Source organism: Sceloporus occidentalis, unplaced genomic scaffold (assembly GCF_023333645.1).
Source record: "Sceloporus occidentalis isolate IW3139 unplaced genomic scaffold, rSceOcc1.0.p SCAF_3, whole genome shotgun sequence".
In the NCBI taxonomy this organism is placed as follows: domain Eukaryota; kingdom Metazoa; phylum Chordata; class Lepidosauria; order Squamata; family Phrynosomatidae; genus Sceloporus; species Sceloporus occidentalis.
In genome coordinates this window covers 182,136,952-182,149,940 of record NW_028316983.1, presented here as the reverse complement: position 1 = coordinate 182,149,940, position 12,989 = coordinate 182,136,952, and the positions used below count along the sequence as shown (strand labels likewise).

The window sequence follows — 12,989 nt, the reverse complement described above, 5'->3', positions numbered from 1 at the left end:
AGCATCTGGTTCTGATCCTCCTCAAGCAATACATAGGTTGAATTTCTTTTCCAGACCCACAACCTCTATTCGGCACTTTCATGATGTAGGCCTTTAAAGAAAAATACTTGGCCTTAACAAAACAAAACAAAAAAATAAAACAAAACAACCTGCTTCCTAAGCCTTGAGATTCATTAATTTATTGACCTGTGCTAATTACTTGATTCATTTTTTGTGGGGGAAATCTTCAATATGTGTATCACAATATTGCCATTTTTATTTTTAACTTACAGTTCAATGAACAACTTTTCAAAAAACTTGCATCACTTAGACATTTTATTTATGCTTTGTTTCCCAGAGGAACTTCAGTCTTCAATGCCTGAGGATTTTTGAACATAATGATAAACACAAAAGTACTACTCAAACGTACTGTGCAGTAGTTTTTATATTTAGGCTTCTCAGAAGGTTTTGATAAAGTAGATATAATGGTTGGAGATTCTTTAGCAGTCATGCATCCCAGCTGCCACTTCCAACTGAACATAAAAGTACTTTATATGGGTTATTGAACTTATTTGCTGCAACTAAATATTGCTTTCTTTCAAAAGCCATAGAGAATGTTTATTCTGTAACTACTGAGGAAAATCTGGTGTATTAAATGTTAAATAAACATATTTATTTTATGGAAATTTAAAATTTGATTTTTAATATATAAATACAATAGAAAAGGGGAGAAAGAGGGGAGAAGGACATAGGATATGAACAAGGACTGGACGTATATATTAATTTAAGCTGATCATATGTCCAAACAATTTCTTGCAGTTGATGTTCATAAAATACATGTTAATGCATAACTAAAGCAGTAATAAACTCTAACCACTGATTAAGGAATGACAAATGCTTACGGTTGCTCTAGATTAGTGAAGAGTATGCCAAGTGGAGTGTAAACTATGGTAGGTTCTATCAAGCTGAGTGTGGCCTCAGACTAGGCAGACTGTGTGTCTGTTACTCAGAGGAGTCTAGCTAAATATTGAGAGGTTCATCATCAGGATAGCCACCAAGTGACAAATAGACTGTAGCAATTATGCATGGAATACCTGCAATTTGTATCACTGGAGGTATTATTTCCTTTAATGAAATCCTGTATCTTTTAGGACCTCAATATATGAATACATATATTTTGATTACCACCCTAAAACTGTGTTTTGTTTTACCATCTATTTCTTCTATATTGATGTTAATTGTTAATTAGTACTAAATAACAAACCACTCCTTGACCTTAGAAATGAGAAGCAAATTCTCTGTTGCAAAATGTAAAAAGGAAATCTTATTATTTTATTGTTCAGTCTTACTATATTTATTACAGTTCAAATAAATTATTGCATTACTTAGCTATCTATTAGGCCTACAAGAATTGATCAATAAACAGTGCAATCCTTTGCATGATTATTCAAAATTAGTTTCTACTATGCATCACTTAGCTTACTTTCCCATAACTGCATTTAGGATCAAAGCCTTTGTCAGAGATTAATAAGGGGGAAATGAGACAGACAGGCTAAATAAAGTGGTTTCAAGCCGCTTTGAAGGCAAGGTATTTAGACAACGCATGCCTCGAAAGTGACTGGAAACTGGCCCAAAACCACACTCTGGGGCTAAAAACAGGAGCAAATAAAACCCAGAATAGTCTGACTCAAGGCAGAAAATGTGCATCTTTGCACCTGCATATAAACACCCCAATGCAAGTGTGGGGCTATAGGAAAGCAAAGCAATGACAGTACAACAACTCCAATGGATGTAATCACACTATTATTATTATTATTATTATTATTATTATTATTATTTATATAGTGCTGTAGATTTACACAGCACTGTACATAAAAACAATAAATATAAAAGAGTAAACCTACACTATACACAAACAGCACGGGTGAAGGGGGTGAAGGTGACATATAGAGGGGGCCTCCATTATTGTGCTTTGCCAATGCATCACTCATATTGTACACTATTTACAATACAATACACAATACAATATTATTGTTTGAATTGTGTTGTATTATATTGTACTCCTCTATTGTTGTAACCCGCCTGGATTCCATGTGATTGGGCAGGATATAAATAAATCCGTATATTATTATTATTATTATTATTATTATTATTATTATTATTACACCAATGCCCTGTACGGCTAGAGCATCACACGTGAGACTGTGTGGCTGGTCAAAGGGATGGTAATGCAAATAGATGGCATCTGGGCAGTTGTGGAAGATACTTGGAGGTCACAGGTGATGTGTCTATGTGATAGTGCGCAAACATGGTGGGGAAGGAACAAAAAAATCACCCAGCAGTGCAGCATAACGCTGTGCCATGTGGTTGGCTTGTGCTTATTTGGCCTTGGGAGTGGGCCATGCTGGCAGCGGGGTTTTGACCCACTTTTGGAAAAAGCAGGATCAGTCCGCTTTTTCCTGCCTGTCTGTTCTGGCCCAAAGTAACCATCTTTGTTGTTCATCTGTTTGCCCAACTCACAAATATAGTGAGGGATCATGTGATGGTATGTGTGCCTTGAGTTCTTTCATGGAAGAAAGACAAACATAAATGTTATTTTTAACATCAAAAAGACACAAGCAAAAGGAACTGAAATCTCACTAAGCTTATTGCTTATTGCTCCTGCAACCCAACCATCCCCAGTCTAGGTCAATTTCAAGATTGGAATTGGGAGAAAGGTGCCAGGACAACAGACACTTTGATCACTAAATTAAACTAGAGTGGATAAACTTTAGATGTCTTATGTTTTCTTTCTTTTTCTTTTTCATCTTTTTTTTTAAAACATTGATGTCTATCAACCACAGACAGACACAAAATGATGGTTATGGGAACAGTTTAATTACCTACAGATAATGGAGAAGGGACAAAAGAAGCAAGACACAAAAACACAGGCAATGGCCTTAAAAGGCTTACAGAAGCAAGCAGTAATCCAGAATGATAAGACAACGACAAAAACAGAGGGAGGTAAACAGGATGGGTATGACCAGGAACTGTGACTGAGAGAAAACATGATGTTCACATACTGACTTGAAAACTGACCAGTTTTTTTGTTGTGAGCTTCCAGTGTTAATAACATTCAGAAATTAAATCAATTTAGGTTTGTTGTTTGTTGTTTTTTTCCTTTGCAGAAATAAACAGTACTTCTACTACACCCATATAGATGCTTTATTTCTTTCAAATAGGGAGCTATTTTCAATTTTATGCATAATGTCAGGTGACAGTAGCTGCAGTAGTTAATAATATAGTTAACATTTCAAAGAAGGATCACCCTTCCCCATCAAGCCTGGTAAATACAACTGCTATTTATCACTAGAAAATATAAACATCTAATTCTAGCTGCACTGGTACTAATGGAAACATATATTTAAAATGTTTTGTACAAGATCCAGCAGGGTCATTCTGCTGGCATAATCACTTCTGTCAGCTGAACAGAGGGAAGGGAATTTTCTCTCTGCTTTGAGCCCCCACCCTGCCATGTTTTCCTTCAAAGCCTGCTCCAGAGGTGTAGGGAAGCCTTAAACGTTTTACAAAAGTTTTAAATCTATAAAATGCAGTGTTGCCCCATGACCAACACAGCCCCTACCAGGACTCTGCACATATTATTTAGTATGGTCTCTTTAAATGGCAAAAATAACTACTATAACATTCTGTCACTCCATATTTTGCTTGTGTGCAGTCCTCATCATTCATCACTGCCTCTGCTGGCTGCACCCCCTTGGATTACTTGCATTTCTGTTTCTTGCAGTGTCTGTCTGTCTGTGAAAATGTGTAATTTGTTCTTTCTTCCTACATGGATTTGGAGAACAAGGCACTTTCAGATGTAGTAAGGAACTTTCCGCATGCTGAATGCAAGTTACTTTTAATCAGTATCTATAGAGATAAAATGTATATCTAACCTAAATGCAGCTCATAATTTGCTGCCTCATAATAAATAAGGGATGGTCTGGAGCCACTCATTTTCCCTCTGGAGGGAGCCCACAGCAACCAAACCGCAGGCTTTGGGGCATACAGGGAGGATGTCATCAGTGCGCCATTGGTGCACTGTGACACCTCCACAATGCAAGCACAGCACCCAGAGGTGTAGATGTGTCACCGCACTGGCGTCATGCACACGCACCACATAAGGATGGCACCATGTAAAGATGGTGCCATCCATGCATATTAGGGCTCCAGAGCATGCGATTGCTGCATGCTCTGGAACCCTAATTTTGGTGCCGACACGGCACTTTTGGCCCATCTGTTTTGGGCCTAAGAGACATTTATCATTTCATTTCTGGGTATCTTTATTCAAAACATACAGAATGTCCTGAATTAGCCAGTCTAACCAAGTGGGCTTCTGGGGTTTCTGTGAATGCTCAAGACCCAGTAAATACAACTGCATAGTAGAATCATAGGATCATAGAGTTGGAAGAGACCACAAGGGCCATCCAGTCATACAGGAGCTTGTAATCAAAGCATCCCTCACAGATGGCCATCCAGCCTCTATTTAAAGACCTCCAAAGAAGGAGACTCTTTCACACTCTGAAGAAGTGTCTTCCACTGTCAAACAGGTCTTACTGTCAGTAAAATGGTGTCCCTTATATAAAATGGCAAAATCAAGGTTTGCTTTTTGGAATTTACATATATATATATATATATATATATATATATGTTCAAGCCATTGATACATGAATCTGTGAATAAAGAAACTGTGGATACAGAGGGCTGACTGTACTTTGTTTTGACAGAAAACTAACAGTCAGTTAATAACTGAGACTAGGGCCCTATACAGACAGGCCAAAATAAAGCTGCTTCAGGTGACTTTGGAGGTATGGTGTTTCAATGATGCATGTGTCCCAAGAGTCTGGAAGCTGCACCAAAGCTGCACTCCAGTCCTTAGGACTGGAGCGTGGCTTTGGTGCGGCTTCTGGACTCTTAGAACGCATGCATCATTTAAACAGAATACCTCCAAAGTGACCCGAACCAGCTTTATTTTGGCCTGTCTGTATCAAGCCAATGGCTGTTTATTATACTATAATAGTATGTTCTATTCCTATACCTATCCCTGATCATTCACACCATCAATAAAGAATCAAATAGAATCTTCTTCGCAGTCAAGAGAAATGGTTAGTAAGCTGTTACTAAAAAACAACACTGATACAGATTAGATGACAAACCAGTAAAATTCATAGGACACTGCACAGAATTCAGAACTTAATAATGGGAGGAAGTAGCATCAACTGTGTCCATCCCAGAAAGTGTATAATGAAACAAATAGCTCCCAAACAGAAGCTTTTAAGAAAGCTATGGGAAAGTGCCTCAAGTTTCATTAAGCCCAACAAATTCTCCTTACCTCAGTTTCTGGACAACGAGGATGTTCTGATTTACCTGAAATAAAAGAAAAGATGGTTTATTTTCATCTGTTATAAAAATATTGATAAAAAAATTAGAAAATGTCAGTTGCATTCTCTACATTCATGCTACTGGGGACTGAACACTATTTCAAGCCACACAATACCATTTTAAAAAGATGCACCTAAATGCTGTTTTTTCTCTCTTTCTGTATAGATGGATGGATGCACACAGACAAACACACTAAAGGTTTACAGCCAAAGATGTGGATGAACATGAAACATGTTTCTTCAGCTGCACCCAGTGCTTTGGACTTTATGGTTCCTGAGAACCCTTCCCTTAGGAGGAAGTCCCATTATATTCAGTGGCAACAGTATCCCAGTAAAAATTGATATGATTTGGTCTGAATAATTGTGCAGCTACTCTGGACAGAGGAGACAGAAAAGTAAAAACAACTCCTTCAGAGGCACAGCATCATAGCATATGGTTCCCTACATATGACAGTATCTGTTAGCAGCTACTCTGATGCTGAGAAAGGACAAAAAAGACTGGAGTAGACTTGTATAGTATTGCAATTCACAAATGTTGTGTGTTCCTTTTCAAATTCTCCTAGATGAATAGGTGAAGGAGCAAAGGCAATCGTTAGTGCCTTAGTTGACCATGTACTGTACAGTTCATTGTAAGGCTTCAGCCACAGATACCTTATATGCATTTTTTTTAAAAAAAAATGTATATGTGGTCCAGTGACATCTGCTATTTATAGTTCACTAAAGAGCTTATTATTTCAAAGAACTGCAAATACCTCAGGAAAATGAAAAATCCCATAAGTCTATGGATGGAGCCATTTAGCTGTGAAGTATGAGTACATTCATAGTTGGGTTATTATATGAAATACTTTAGTGATGTACCTGAGATACAGTTTAACAGCAACAATGGTACTTGCCACTCATTTTCTGTTTCCTAGTTTCAGGGAATGAGCTTATCCTCTCTCAAAGGTACTGAGAGTGGAAAGAATATTATGAAAATGTTATATACCAAGTCAGATTGGGAGATAAGAGCAGGGTTGTACCATTCATCCACACACCCTTGGCAGCACAAACACTGATACAAATAGGCAACTCTAGATGCCAGGAGAGAAACTGAAAATATTTGACAAGCGTATTACTTTAGTCACTACTTTATGCACTTTATTCTTCTTTTCAAGAAATAAATATTAACAGAAACATTACCAAAAAAGGGGGGCACTTTTAATGCTGACATGTCAATTTTGGTTTGTCCTATAATCTAGCCAAATATTCTTCTTTTGCACCAAATCACCATCCCTGTCCCTATCCTTTGCTCAGAGCTGTTGAAAGAGAGTCTCAATGCTGCCTTTTTCTATCATCTTACATCCATATGTCATCTGTGTAGACACATCCTCCCTTCTATTTACTTATTACACATGACTGATCCCTCTTTTACCATTCCCTTTAAAAAAAAATCTTGGCTACTTAAACATGACCCACATTACAAACATAAAAACATACAACTATCCCTCCCTCAGGAAATATTTACAGTAGTAAAAGGCAAAATGACTGATAAAGCATTGGGAAGAATCAAGCTATCCTCTTTGCACCATCCCTTTGGAGATGGGTTAGTCTAAGAAATAAATGGCCTAAAGTCATCCAGTGAGTTTGTTATCATAAAATATTCCAGCCGCCCTTTAAAATCCCAGCAGCATTCAGAATGGAAGACACCTTTGTCTTCTTGCCCAGCACATTCCAGCCCCAACTAGTTCTCAGTACATAAACCACTTTTGCCACTCTGTGCAAAGCACTTCCTGCCCAGTGCAAAGCAGTTGTGTACTATTTGATACACCATATCTTCATGCACTAGGCAATGCAGAGTTAAAAGTGACTTGTAAAAGAACCACCAGCGTCTGTCCTGAAGGGAGGAGGAAGAAATAAAAGCCACACTACTCATTAGGTCGATGGGGATTCTCTTCAAGAAGGGACAATCTCCTTATGGGCTGATTTGCAGATGCCTGCTTTTAAATTCAGAAGTTTAGAAGTAATGTTTTCAAAAAGTGCATTACTGTAAATCTCACAAAGTTTGCCAATGTACAATTCTAGTCATGCTTCTATTTTTCTCACTTTCCAGGAAAATACATTCTGCTTTTCAAATTCTGGAGACTTGATACTTAAGTCACACAATTTATGACTCAACTTCAAGAGAAGAACTCATAAGGAATGCACATACAGGACACTCCCACTTTCCTTCCTCCTTCATACTCTCTTCTATGGTTCCCTCTGTACTGAAAATTGGCATAAACTGGAAACACACATTAATTGATTTTCATTATCTTTTATATGTAAGCTATGAAAAAGTGTGCTAACCGAAATCATAAGCACATTTAACTATCAGCAGACTGCACTCTTAAATGACTAATGGATTTGGATTTGAATTTTAGGTAGTTTCAGAAAGCTGCTATATTTCATTTGTAACACTAAAATGTAGATATAAATAACTGTCTTTAGTCAGCTGATGTAATGAGTGGAATACTACACACGGGTGCTGATAAAGTATGAAACCCTAGTCACCTGCAGGCCCCCAATCTTTTCCCCACCCCAGCCTTGAGATCTACCCAGCCTTCCCAGTCAGTCTGTTTTCTAGCAAAAGGGTAAATCTTCTCCTTTAGAAGCCTCAAGAAACAGTAATTCACTTTTTTAAATAGGTCACACCAGTCCCCTGCACTGTTTAACAGAAGAATCATCAATTTTTCAAAAGCAAATTTGGACTTCCAGCTATTTGCAGTTTGATTTTTTCTTTTTTCTTTTAATTTTGTGGTGGATTATAAAGACTCTAGATGGTCTCAAGGACAGACAATTGCTCCGAAGACTAAATGAAGGTCTGGTACAGGCTGGTGCTATGCGCCAGCCTGGGGCGAAATTAGAGCTTGGTAGAAAGGAGCGTTTGCACACTCCCAAACCCTACTGCGCTGTTTGGGTGCCATCTTGGCATGCACACATCCAAATGTTGTGCACATCGATGACGTGCCTTGTGCGCTGCATCCAAACGACATGGCACATGAGGGGCGTCATCATGGCACATGAGCGCACCAATGGCACTCATTCTGCAGGGCAAAAAGAAGCCCCTTTTCAGGGCTTCTTTTTGCTCCGTGTGCAGACCGCAGCATGTGGTTGCCGTGGCCTGTTTCCGTCGGTTGATCCCCAAAGTCCCCCTGAGTGTGATCTTTTGTATTCTGCCATCATAACCTGAACTTTTTTGTATTTGTTGGTGAAAGTTGATAAGTATTCTTAACGATCCTTTAATATTAAATTTTGGGGAATTCTATAATTGAATCTAGCAGATGTGTGATTCTATAAACTTTCTAGTCAATAGATGAAAAATATAATAGCAACACAGAAGGCTATGTGTGAAAAGAGGAGGGGGATTAAGACAAGTGTTTTTATATTCAAATTGGCCTCTGCAAAAAACTGCCTTTAGTAAGATAAATGTGCTTTCCATGTATACTCTTTCCCATATTCATGTCCAAATTCTGATGGCTTACCAGTGATCTCAGCTATGTTGCAAAGTGTGTCATGGAGAACATTTTTCAGTTTACCTAATAACTGGTGCAATCTGGCAAAGCCCATTCTTGAGCTTTAATAAGTTTTACAAACCATGAGCCACTGAACCAAGCAGATTATATAAGATCAGATACTTTGCAAATTATGTCAGAACTGAACAAACTGATCTGAACACTCAGATCTAATGTCATGCTTGCTGGCTACAGAAAAAGCCTAGTTTCCAATATGCAAAAAGAAAAAAAAAATTAAAAAAAATAAAAAAATAATAAAAAAAATTGTTTTCATAAACATAGCAATTTTCCTTGCTAGCACAAAAATACATATATAGAAATAGTCTCCCAACATAAATATTAATTAATTTCATAATGCACCAACTATTAAAGATAGACAAGATGTATCATCGGCTTTGAGGAGTTTCAAAATGTGGTAATCAATTTCCATATCAGTCAGAAAGCTTATAATTGATAACATTATCAACTTAACTCATACATTTCCCACTGCACGTATGCATCAATCTTTACCATATCAACAACCTGGAGTATCAAGACTCAAGGAACTAGTGCAACTACTAGAGCTGATACACAGCCACTCCCAATGACTGGAGAGCCTGCATGCAATACAAGCCATGATTTAGTGCTATGCACACTAACAGAAAGCAACCCACATAGTCTCAAGCTTTCACATTGCACCTCTTCCTTTTGGGGAGCTGGTAGGAAGAATGAACCAGGATTCAGTTCCACTTTGTCAGATTCCTACCATGTCATTTTATTTAAGAACCAAAAATCTTGGCTTGAAACAAACTCTCAATATTCCCTAACAAGACAGCTACAAACTTTTAGATTATTTGGCTGTCTGATTTAACAATTAGAGCTAATTTTAAATCATAATTCCATGTTGTCACAGATCCTTTGGATCCCATGCTGGGAGAAAGGCAGGATATAAACTGAATACATAAATAAAATAACAAACCAGCTAAAGCAAAATGGAATCCTGGTTTATTCCTTCTCTTGGCCACACAGGAAGAGGGAAAAAGAAGGAAAGTGGAAAGCTCTCAAATTTAGTGCTTCGGGCTCATTTCTGCTCATTCATGCTGCACTATGCAGCCTTCTCCAAGCTCGGAGCTCCCATCATCCCAGTCAGTATTGTATGGCAAATGATTAAGAATGTTGTAGTCAAATGCTGTCTGGGGGAACAAGACTGTTGTGAATGCAGTCAATTTTTTCAACTGGAAATTAATTATTATTGCATTATAAAAGTGATGGATGTGTGTAAGCCGTTAAATCATCTGTTGACTTGGGCAAGGAATATTCACAAGTGGTTTGCCATTGTGTTCCCCCAAAATATAGCCTACATAACATTGTGTCTGAAGGGATGTCACATGGAATGATCAGAAAGATTGTCTTCTACTGTTCCAGAGACTAGGTTGTGAACCAATGGATTCAAATTGCAAGAGAAAAGATTCCAACTAAACATTAGGAAGAACTTCCTGACAGTAAGTGCTTTAGCTGTATATTCCTGTATGGCAAAAGGTTGGACTAGATAGTCCTTGGGATTTCTTCCAATTTTACGATTCTATGATTTTATCATGAATACCAAACTGAAATAAGATATGTGCTCTTTCCAAATATGCTGCAGTATCCTTGATTAAAATAAAGATACATAAAATTTCAGATTAAAGTGTAAAACACAGAACTCATTTATCATTTTCACACAAAAAATGATGCTATGACAAAATATGCAGACTGTAGCGTCACAGTCTCTGTCTAGCCTTCAAACAGTTATAATTACTCTGCAATGTTGTCCAAAAGCAAACCCCAAAAGAAAAGGCCTCAACCACCAAAGGCTAATTCTGGTTGAGTTTTAAAAGCTGCATCAGAGCTATTAGTATGTGTAAGGACTCACATGACCAAATGTTCTGCCATACCAAAAAAATAAAAAAAATAAAAATAAAAACACCCTTTGTGATTCTTCTGCATATAGAAAAACAAATTTCAGTGGCAAGCAACATAATTTGACATGCTACTCATCTGTGTGGAGGGATTGGTGAGGGGTTATCTACACCATGTGCACCTCCTGTTGCCATATGAAGTAAAAAATTAGTCCTAATGTAATCTTATTCCAAGTCAACTTCAACCCCCACTGTTTGCCCCTCGTGGCTTCGTCGACACCCTGGGTCCCTCCCCAGGAAGAGAGCTGGACCAGTGATGGAGCCACAAAGGACCTGCTCACCCCTATGCCACCCTCCCCAGGGAGGGAGCCAGGCCTCTTCCCTGGGGAGAGAGCCAGGGCTGCAGCAAAGCCATGAGGGGCAAGCTCCTCCTTCTGCCACAAGCAGCAGGAGGACCTCACCAAAGCATCACCCCTCCAGTGGGGTTCACTTGGCGCAGTCCATCTCAACCTACACACACCCAGTCACACCACTGCCGCCCACTACGGACCAGGGCTGGTTACAGGAAGAATGCAACTCCCTTGTTACAACAGCTCTGCTAGCTACTGGTCCATTTCTATACACAGTTCAAAGTGTTACGATCAATAAAGCCCTATCCAGCTCAGGCCAGGCTATCTGAAAGACTGTATCTTCCTATATGAGCTTGCTTGAGCTCTGAGATCTTTAGTCCAACCACCTTCATAGGCATTTCAGGTGGGAACATGGGAGAGGTCCTTCTTGGTCCTAGGCATTGGAACGCCCTTCCTTGAGAGGCTAGAATGGCTCCTTCCTTGTTCTTCTGGCATAGTTAAACAGGCTTTGGGAGGCTGACTACAGGGCTCGACAGACCACCCTAAAAGGGCAGGCTGGAGCTGCCCGTTTTTGCTCCTGAGGGAGCCCACAGCAACCAATCCGTGCGGGCTCCCTCCACACCAAAAAGAACCTGCTAAAAGCTGGTTCTTGGCGCGTGCGGTGGCCGCCATGAGTGTGCCATTGCCGCACTGTGGCATGTCAATGACGCAAGTGTGGCACCATGATGTGCAGGGGCTGCGCCATGCTTGTGTCATCATGGCGGCCCCCATATGGACGAGAGACCACCATGATGGTGGCAGCGGCACACGCTAGGGCTAGGAAGCGTGCGGATACTCCACACTCCCAGCCCTAATTTTGGCTCCAGGCCACAGCAAACCGGCAGTCTGTACCGGGCCTACAACAGCTTTTGGTAGTATGCTTCTCTATGGGTTTTTCTTTAGTATTTCGTTGGTTTTAAATGGTTTTATTTCTAATAATAGCTTGATCACATTTTAAATAATGTTTTAACCAAGTTTTTACTTACCAGTGTTTAAATGTGTTTTTAATCTGAACCTGAGTCCAGGCTTGTTGAAGAGGAAGTATATAAGTAAGTAAATAAGAAAGAAAACAGGAAGAGCAGCAACAATTGGAAAATAGAAGCCTACAGGAGCATATGTCCCTTCATTCCATTTATTAAGGAGGAAGCAGACCAAAGGCCTACCTTGGGCAGTATTCTTTTCATAGATTGGCTAACCAGCTTCCTATGGGAAGCCCTGCAGCAAGACATGAGTACAACTGCAGACTTTGTTTCACCTTGCCTCCTGACTAATATAAAATGGCATAAATATTATTGCCATTTATTATTTATTCTATTATATTCCCCAACCTGAGGCTCAAAACAGTTTATAAAAATTAAAACTGACGCAGATTATAAATGCATAATAAAACAAATACATAAATAAAAAGTGATTGTTAACATGTTATCATTTATATAATTCAAGCCATTTAAAACTAACCCACTAAAAGGCAAAAGACAAAAACAATTCTGACCAGTAATTAGTGATGGCTAATCTCCATTTTCAACACTACACCAGACAGCAAGGAATATCAGTTTGACTATAATGTTCTGCAAAGAAGTACAGTGGGCCAGCCACATTGATGGACTAACAGTTCACAGACTTGACCTCTTGTTGATCACCATGACTCATATTACTATATACGCAGACATGTGGACGCATGCACATTGCCACTCACTGAATAATATGGGGACTGAGTGTCCATGTTTTTTCTCATCCACTGGGAATACCAGAACCAAATCCCTGTGGATGGGAAGTATCCTCTGGACTTCCTTT

The 12,989-nt window shown here is 39.0% G+C and overlaps 1 protein-coding gene across 3 annotated transcripts in view; it reads right to left on the bottom strand.

Moving 5' to 3' along the window:
* The window catches only part of LOC149317186 (protein spire homolog 1-like), a 112,091-nt gene that overhangs the window by 85,371 nt on the left and 13,731 nt on the right, over window positions 1-12,989 (bottom strand). For all 3 annotated transcript variants that reach the window (XM_089517004.1, XM_089517001.1, XM_089517003.1), the window contains exon 2: window positions 5,351-5,385. In XM_089517004.1, coding sequence (XP_089373130.1) covers window positions 5,351-5,385 — 35 coding nt within the window. The remainder of the gene's footprint in view (window positions 1-5,350; window positions 5,386-12,989) is intronic.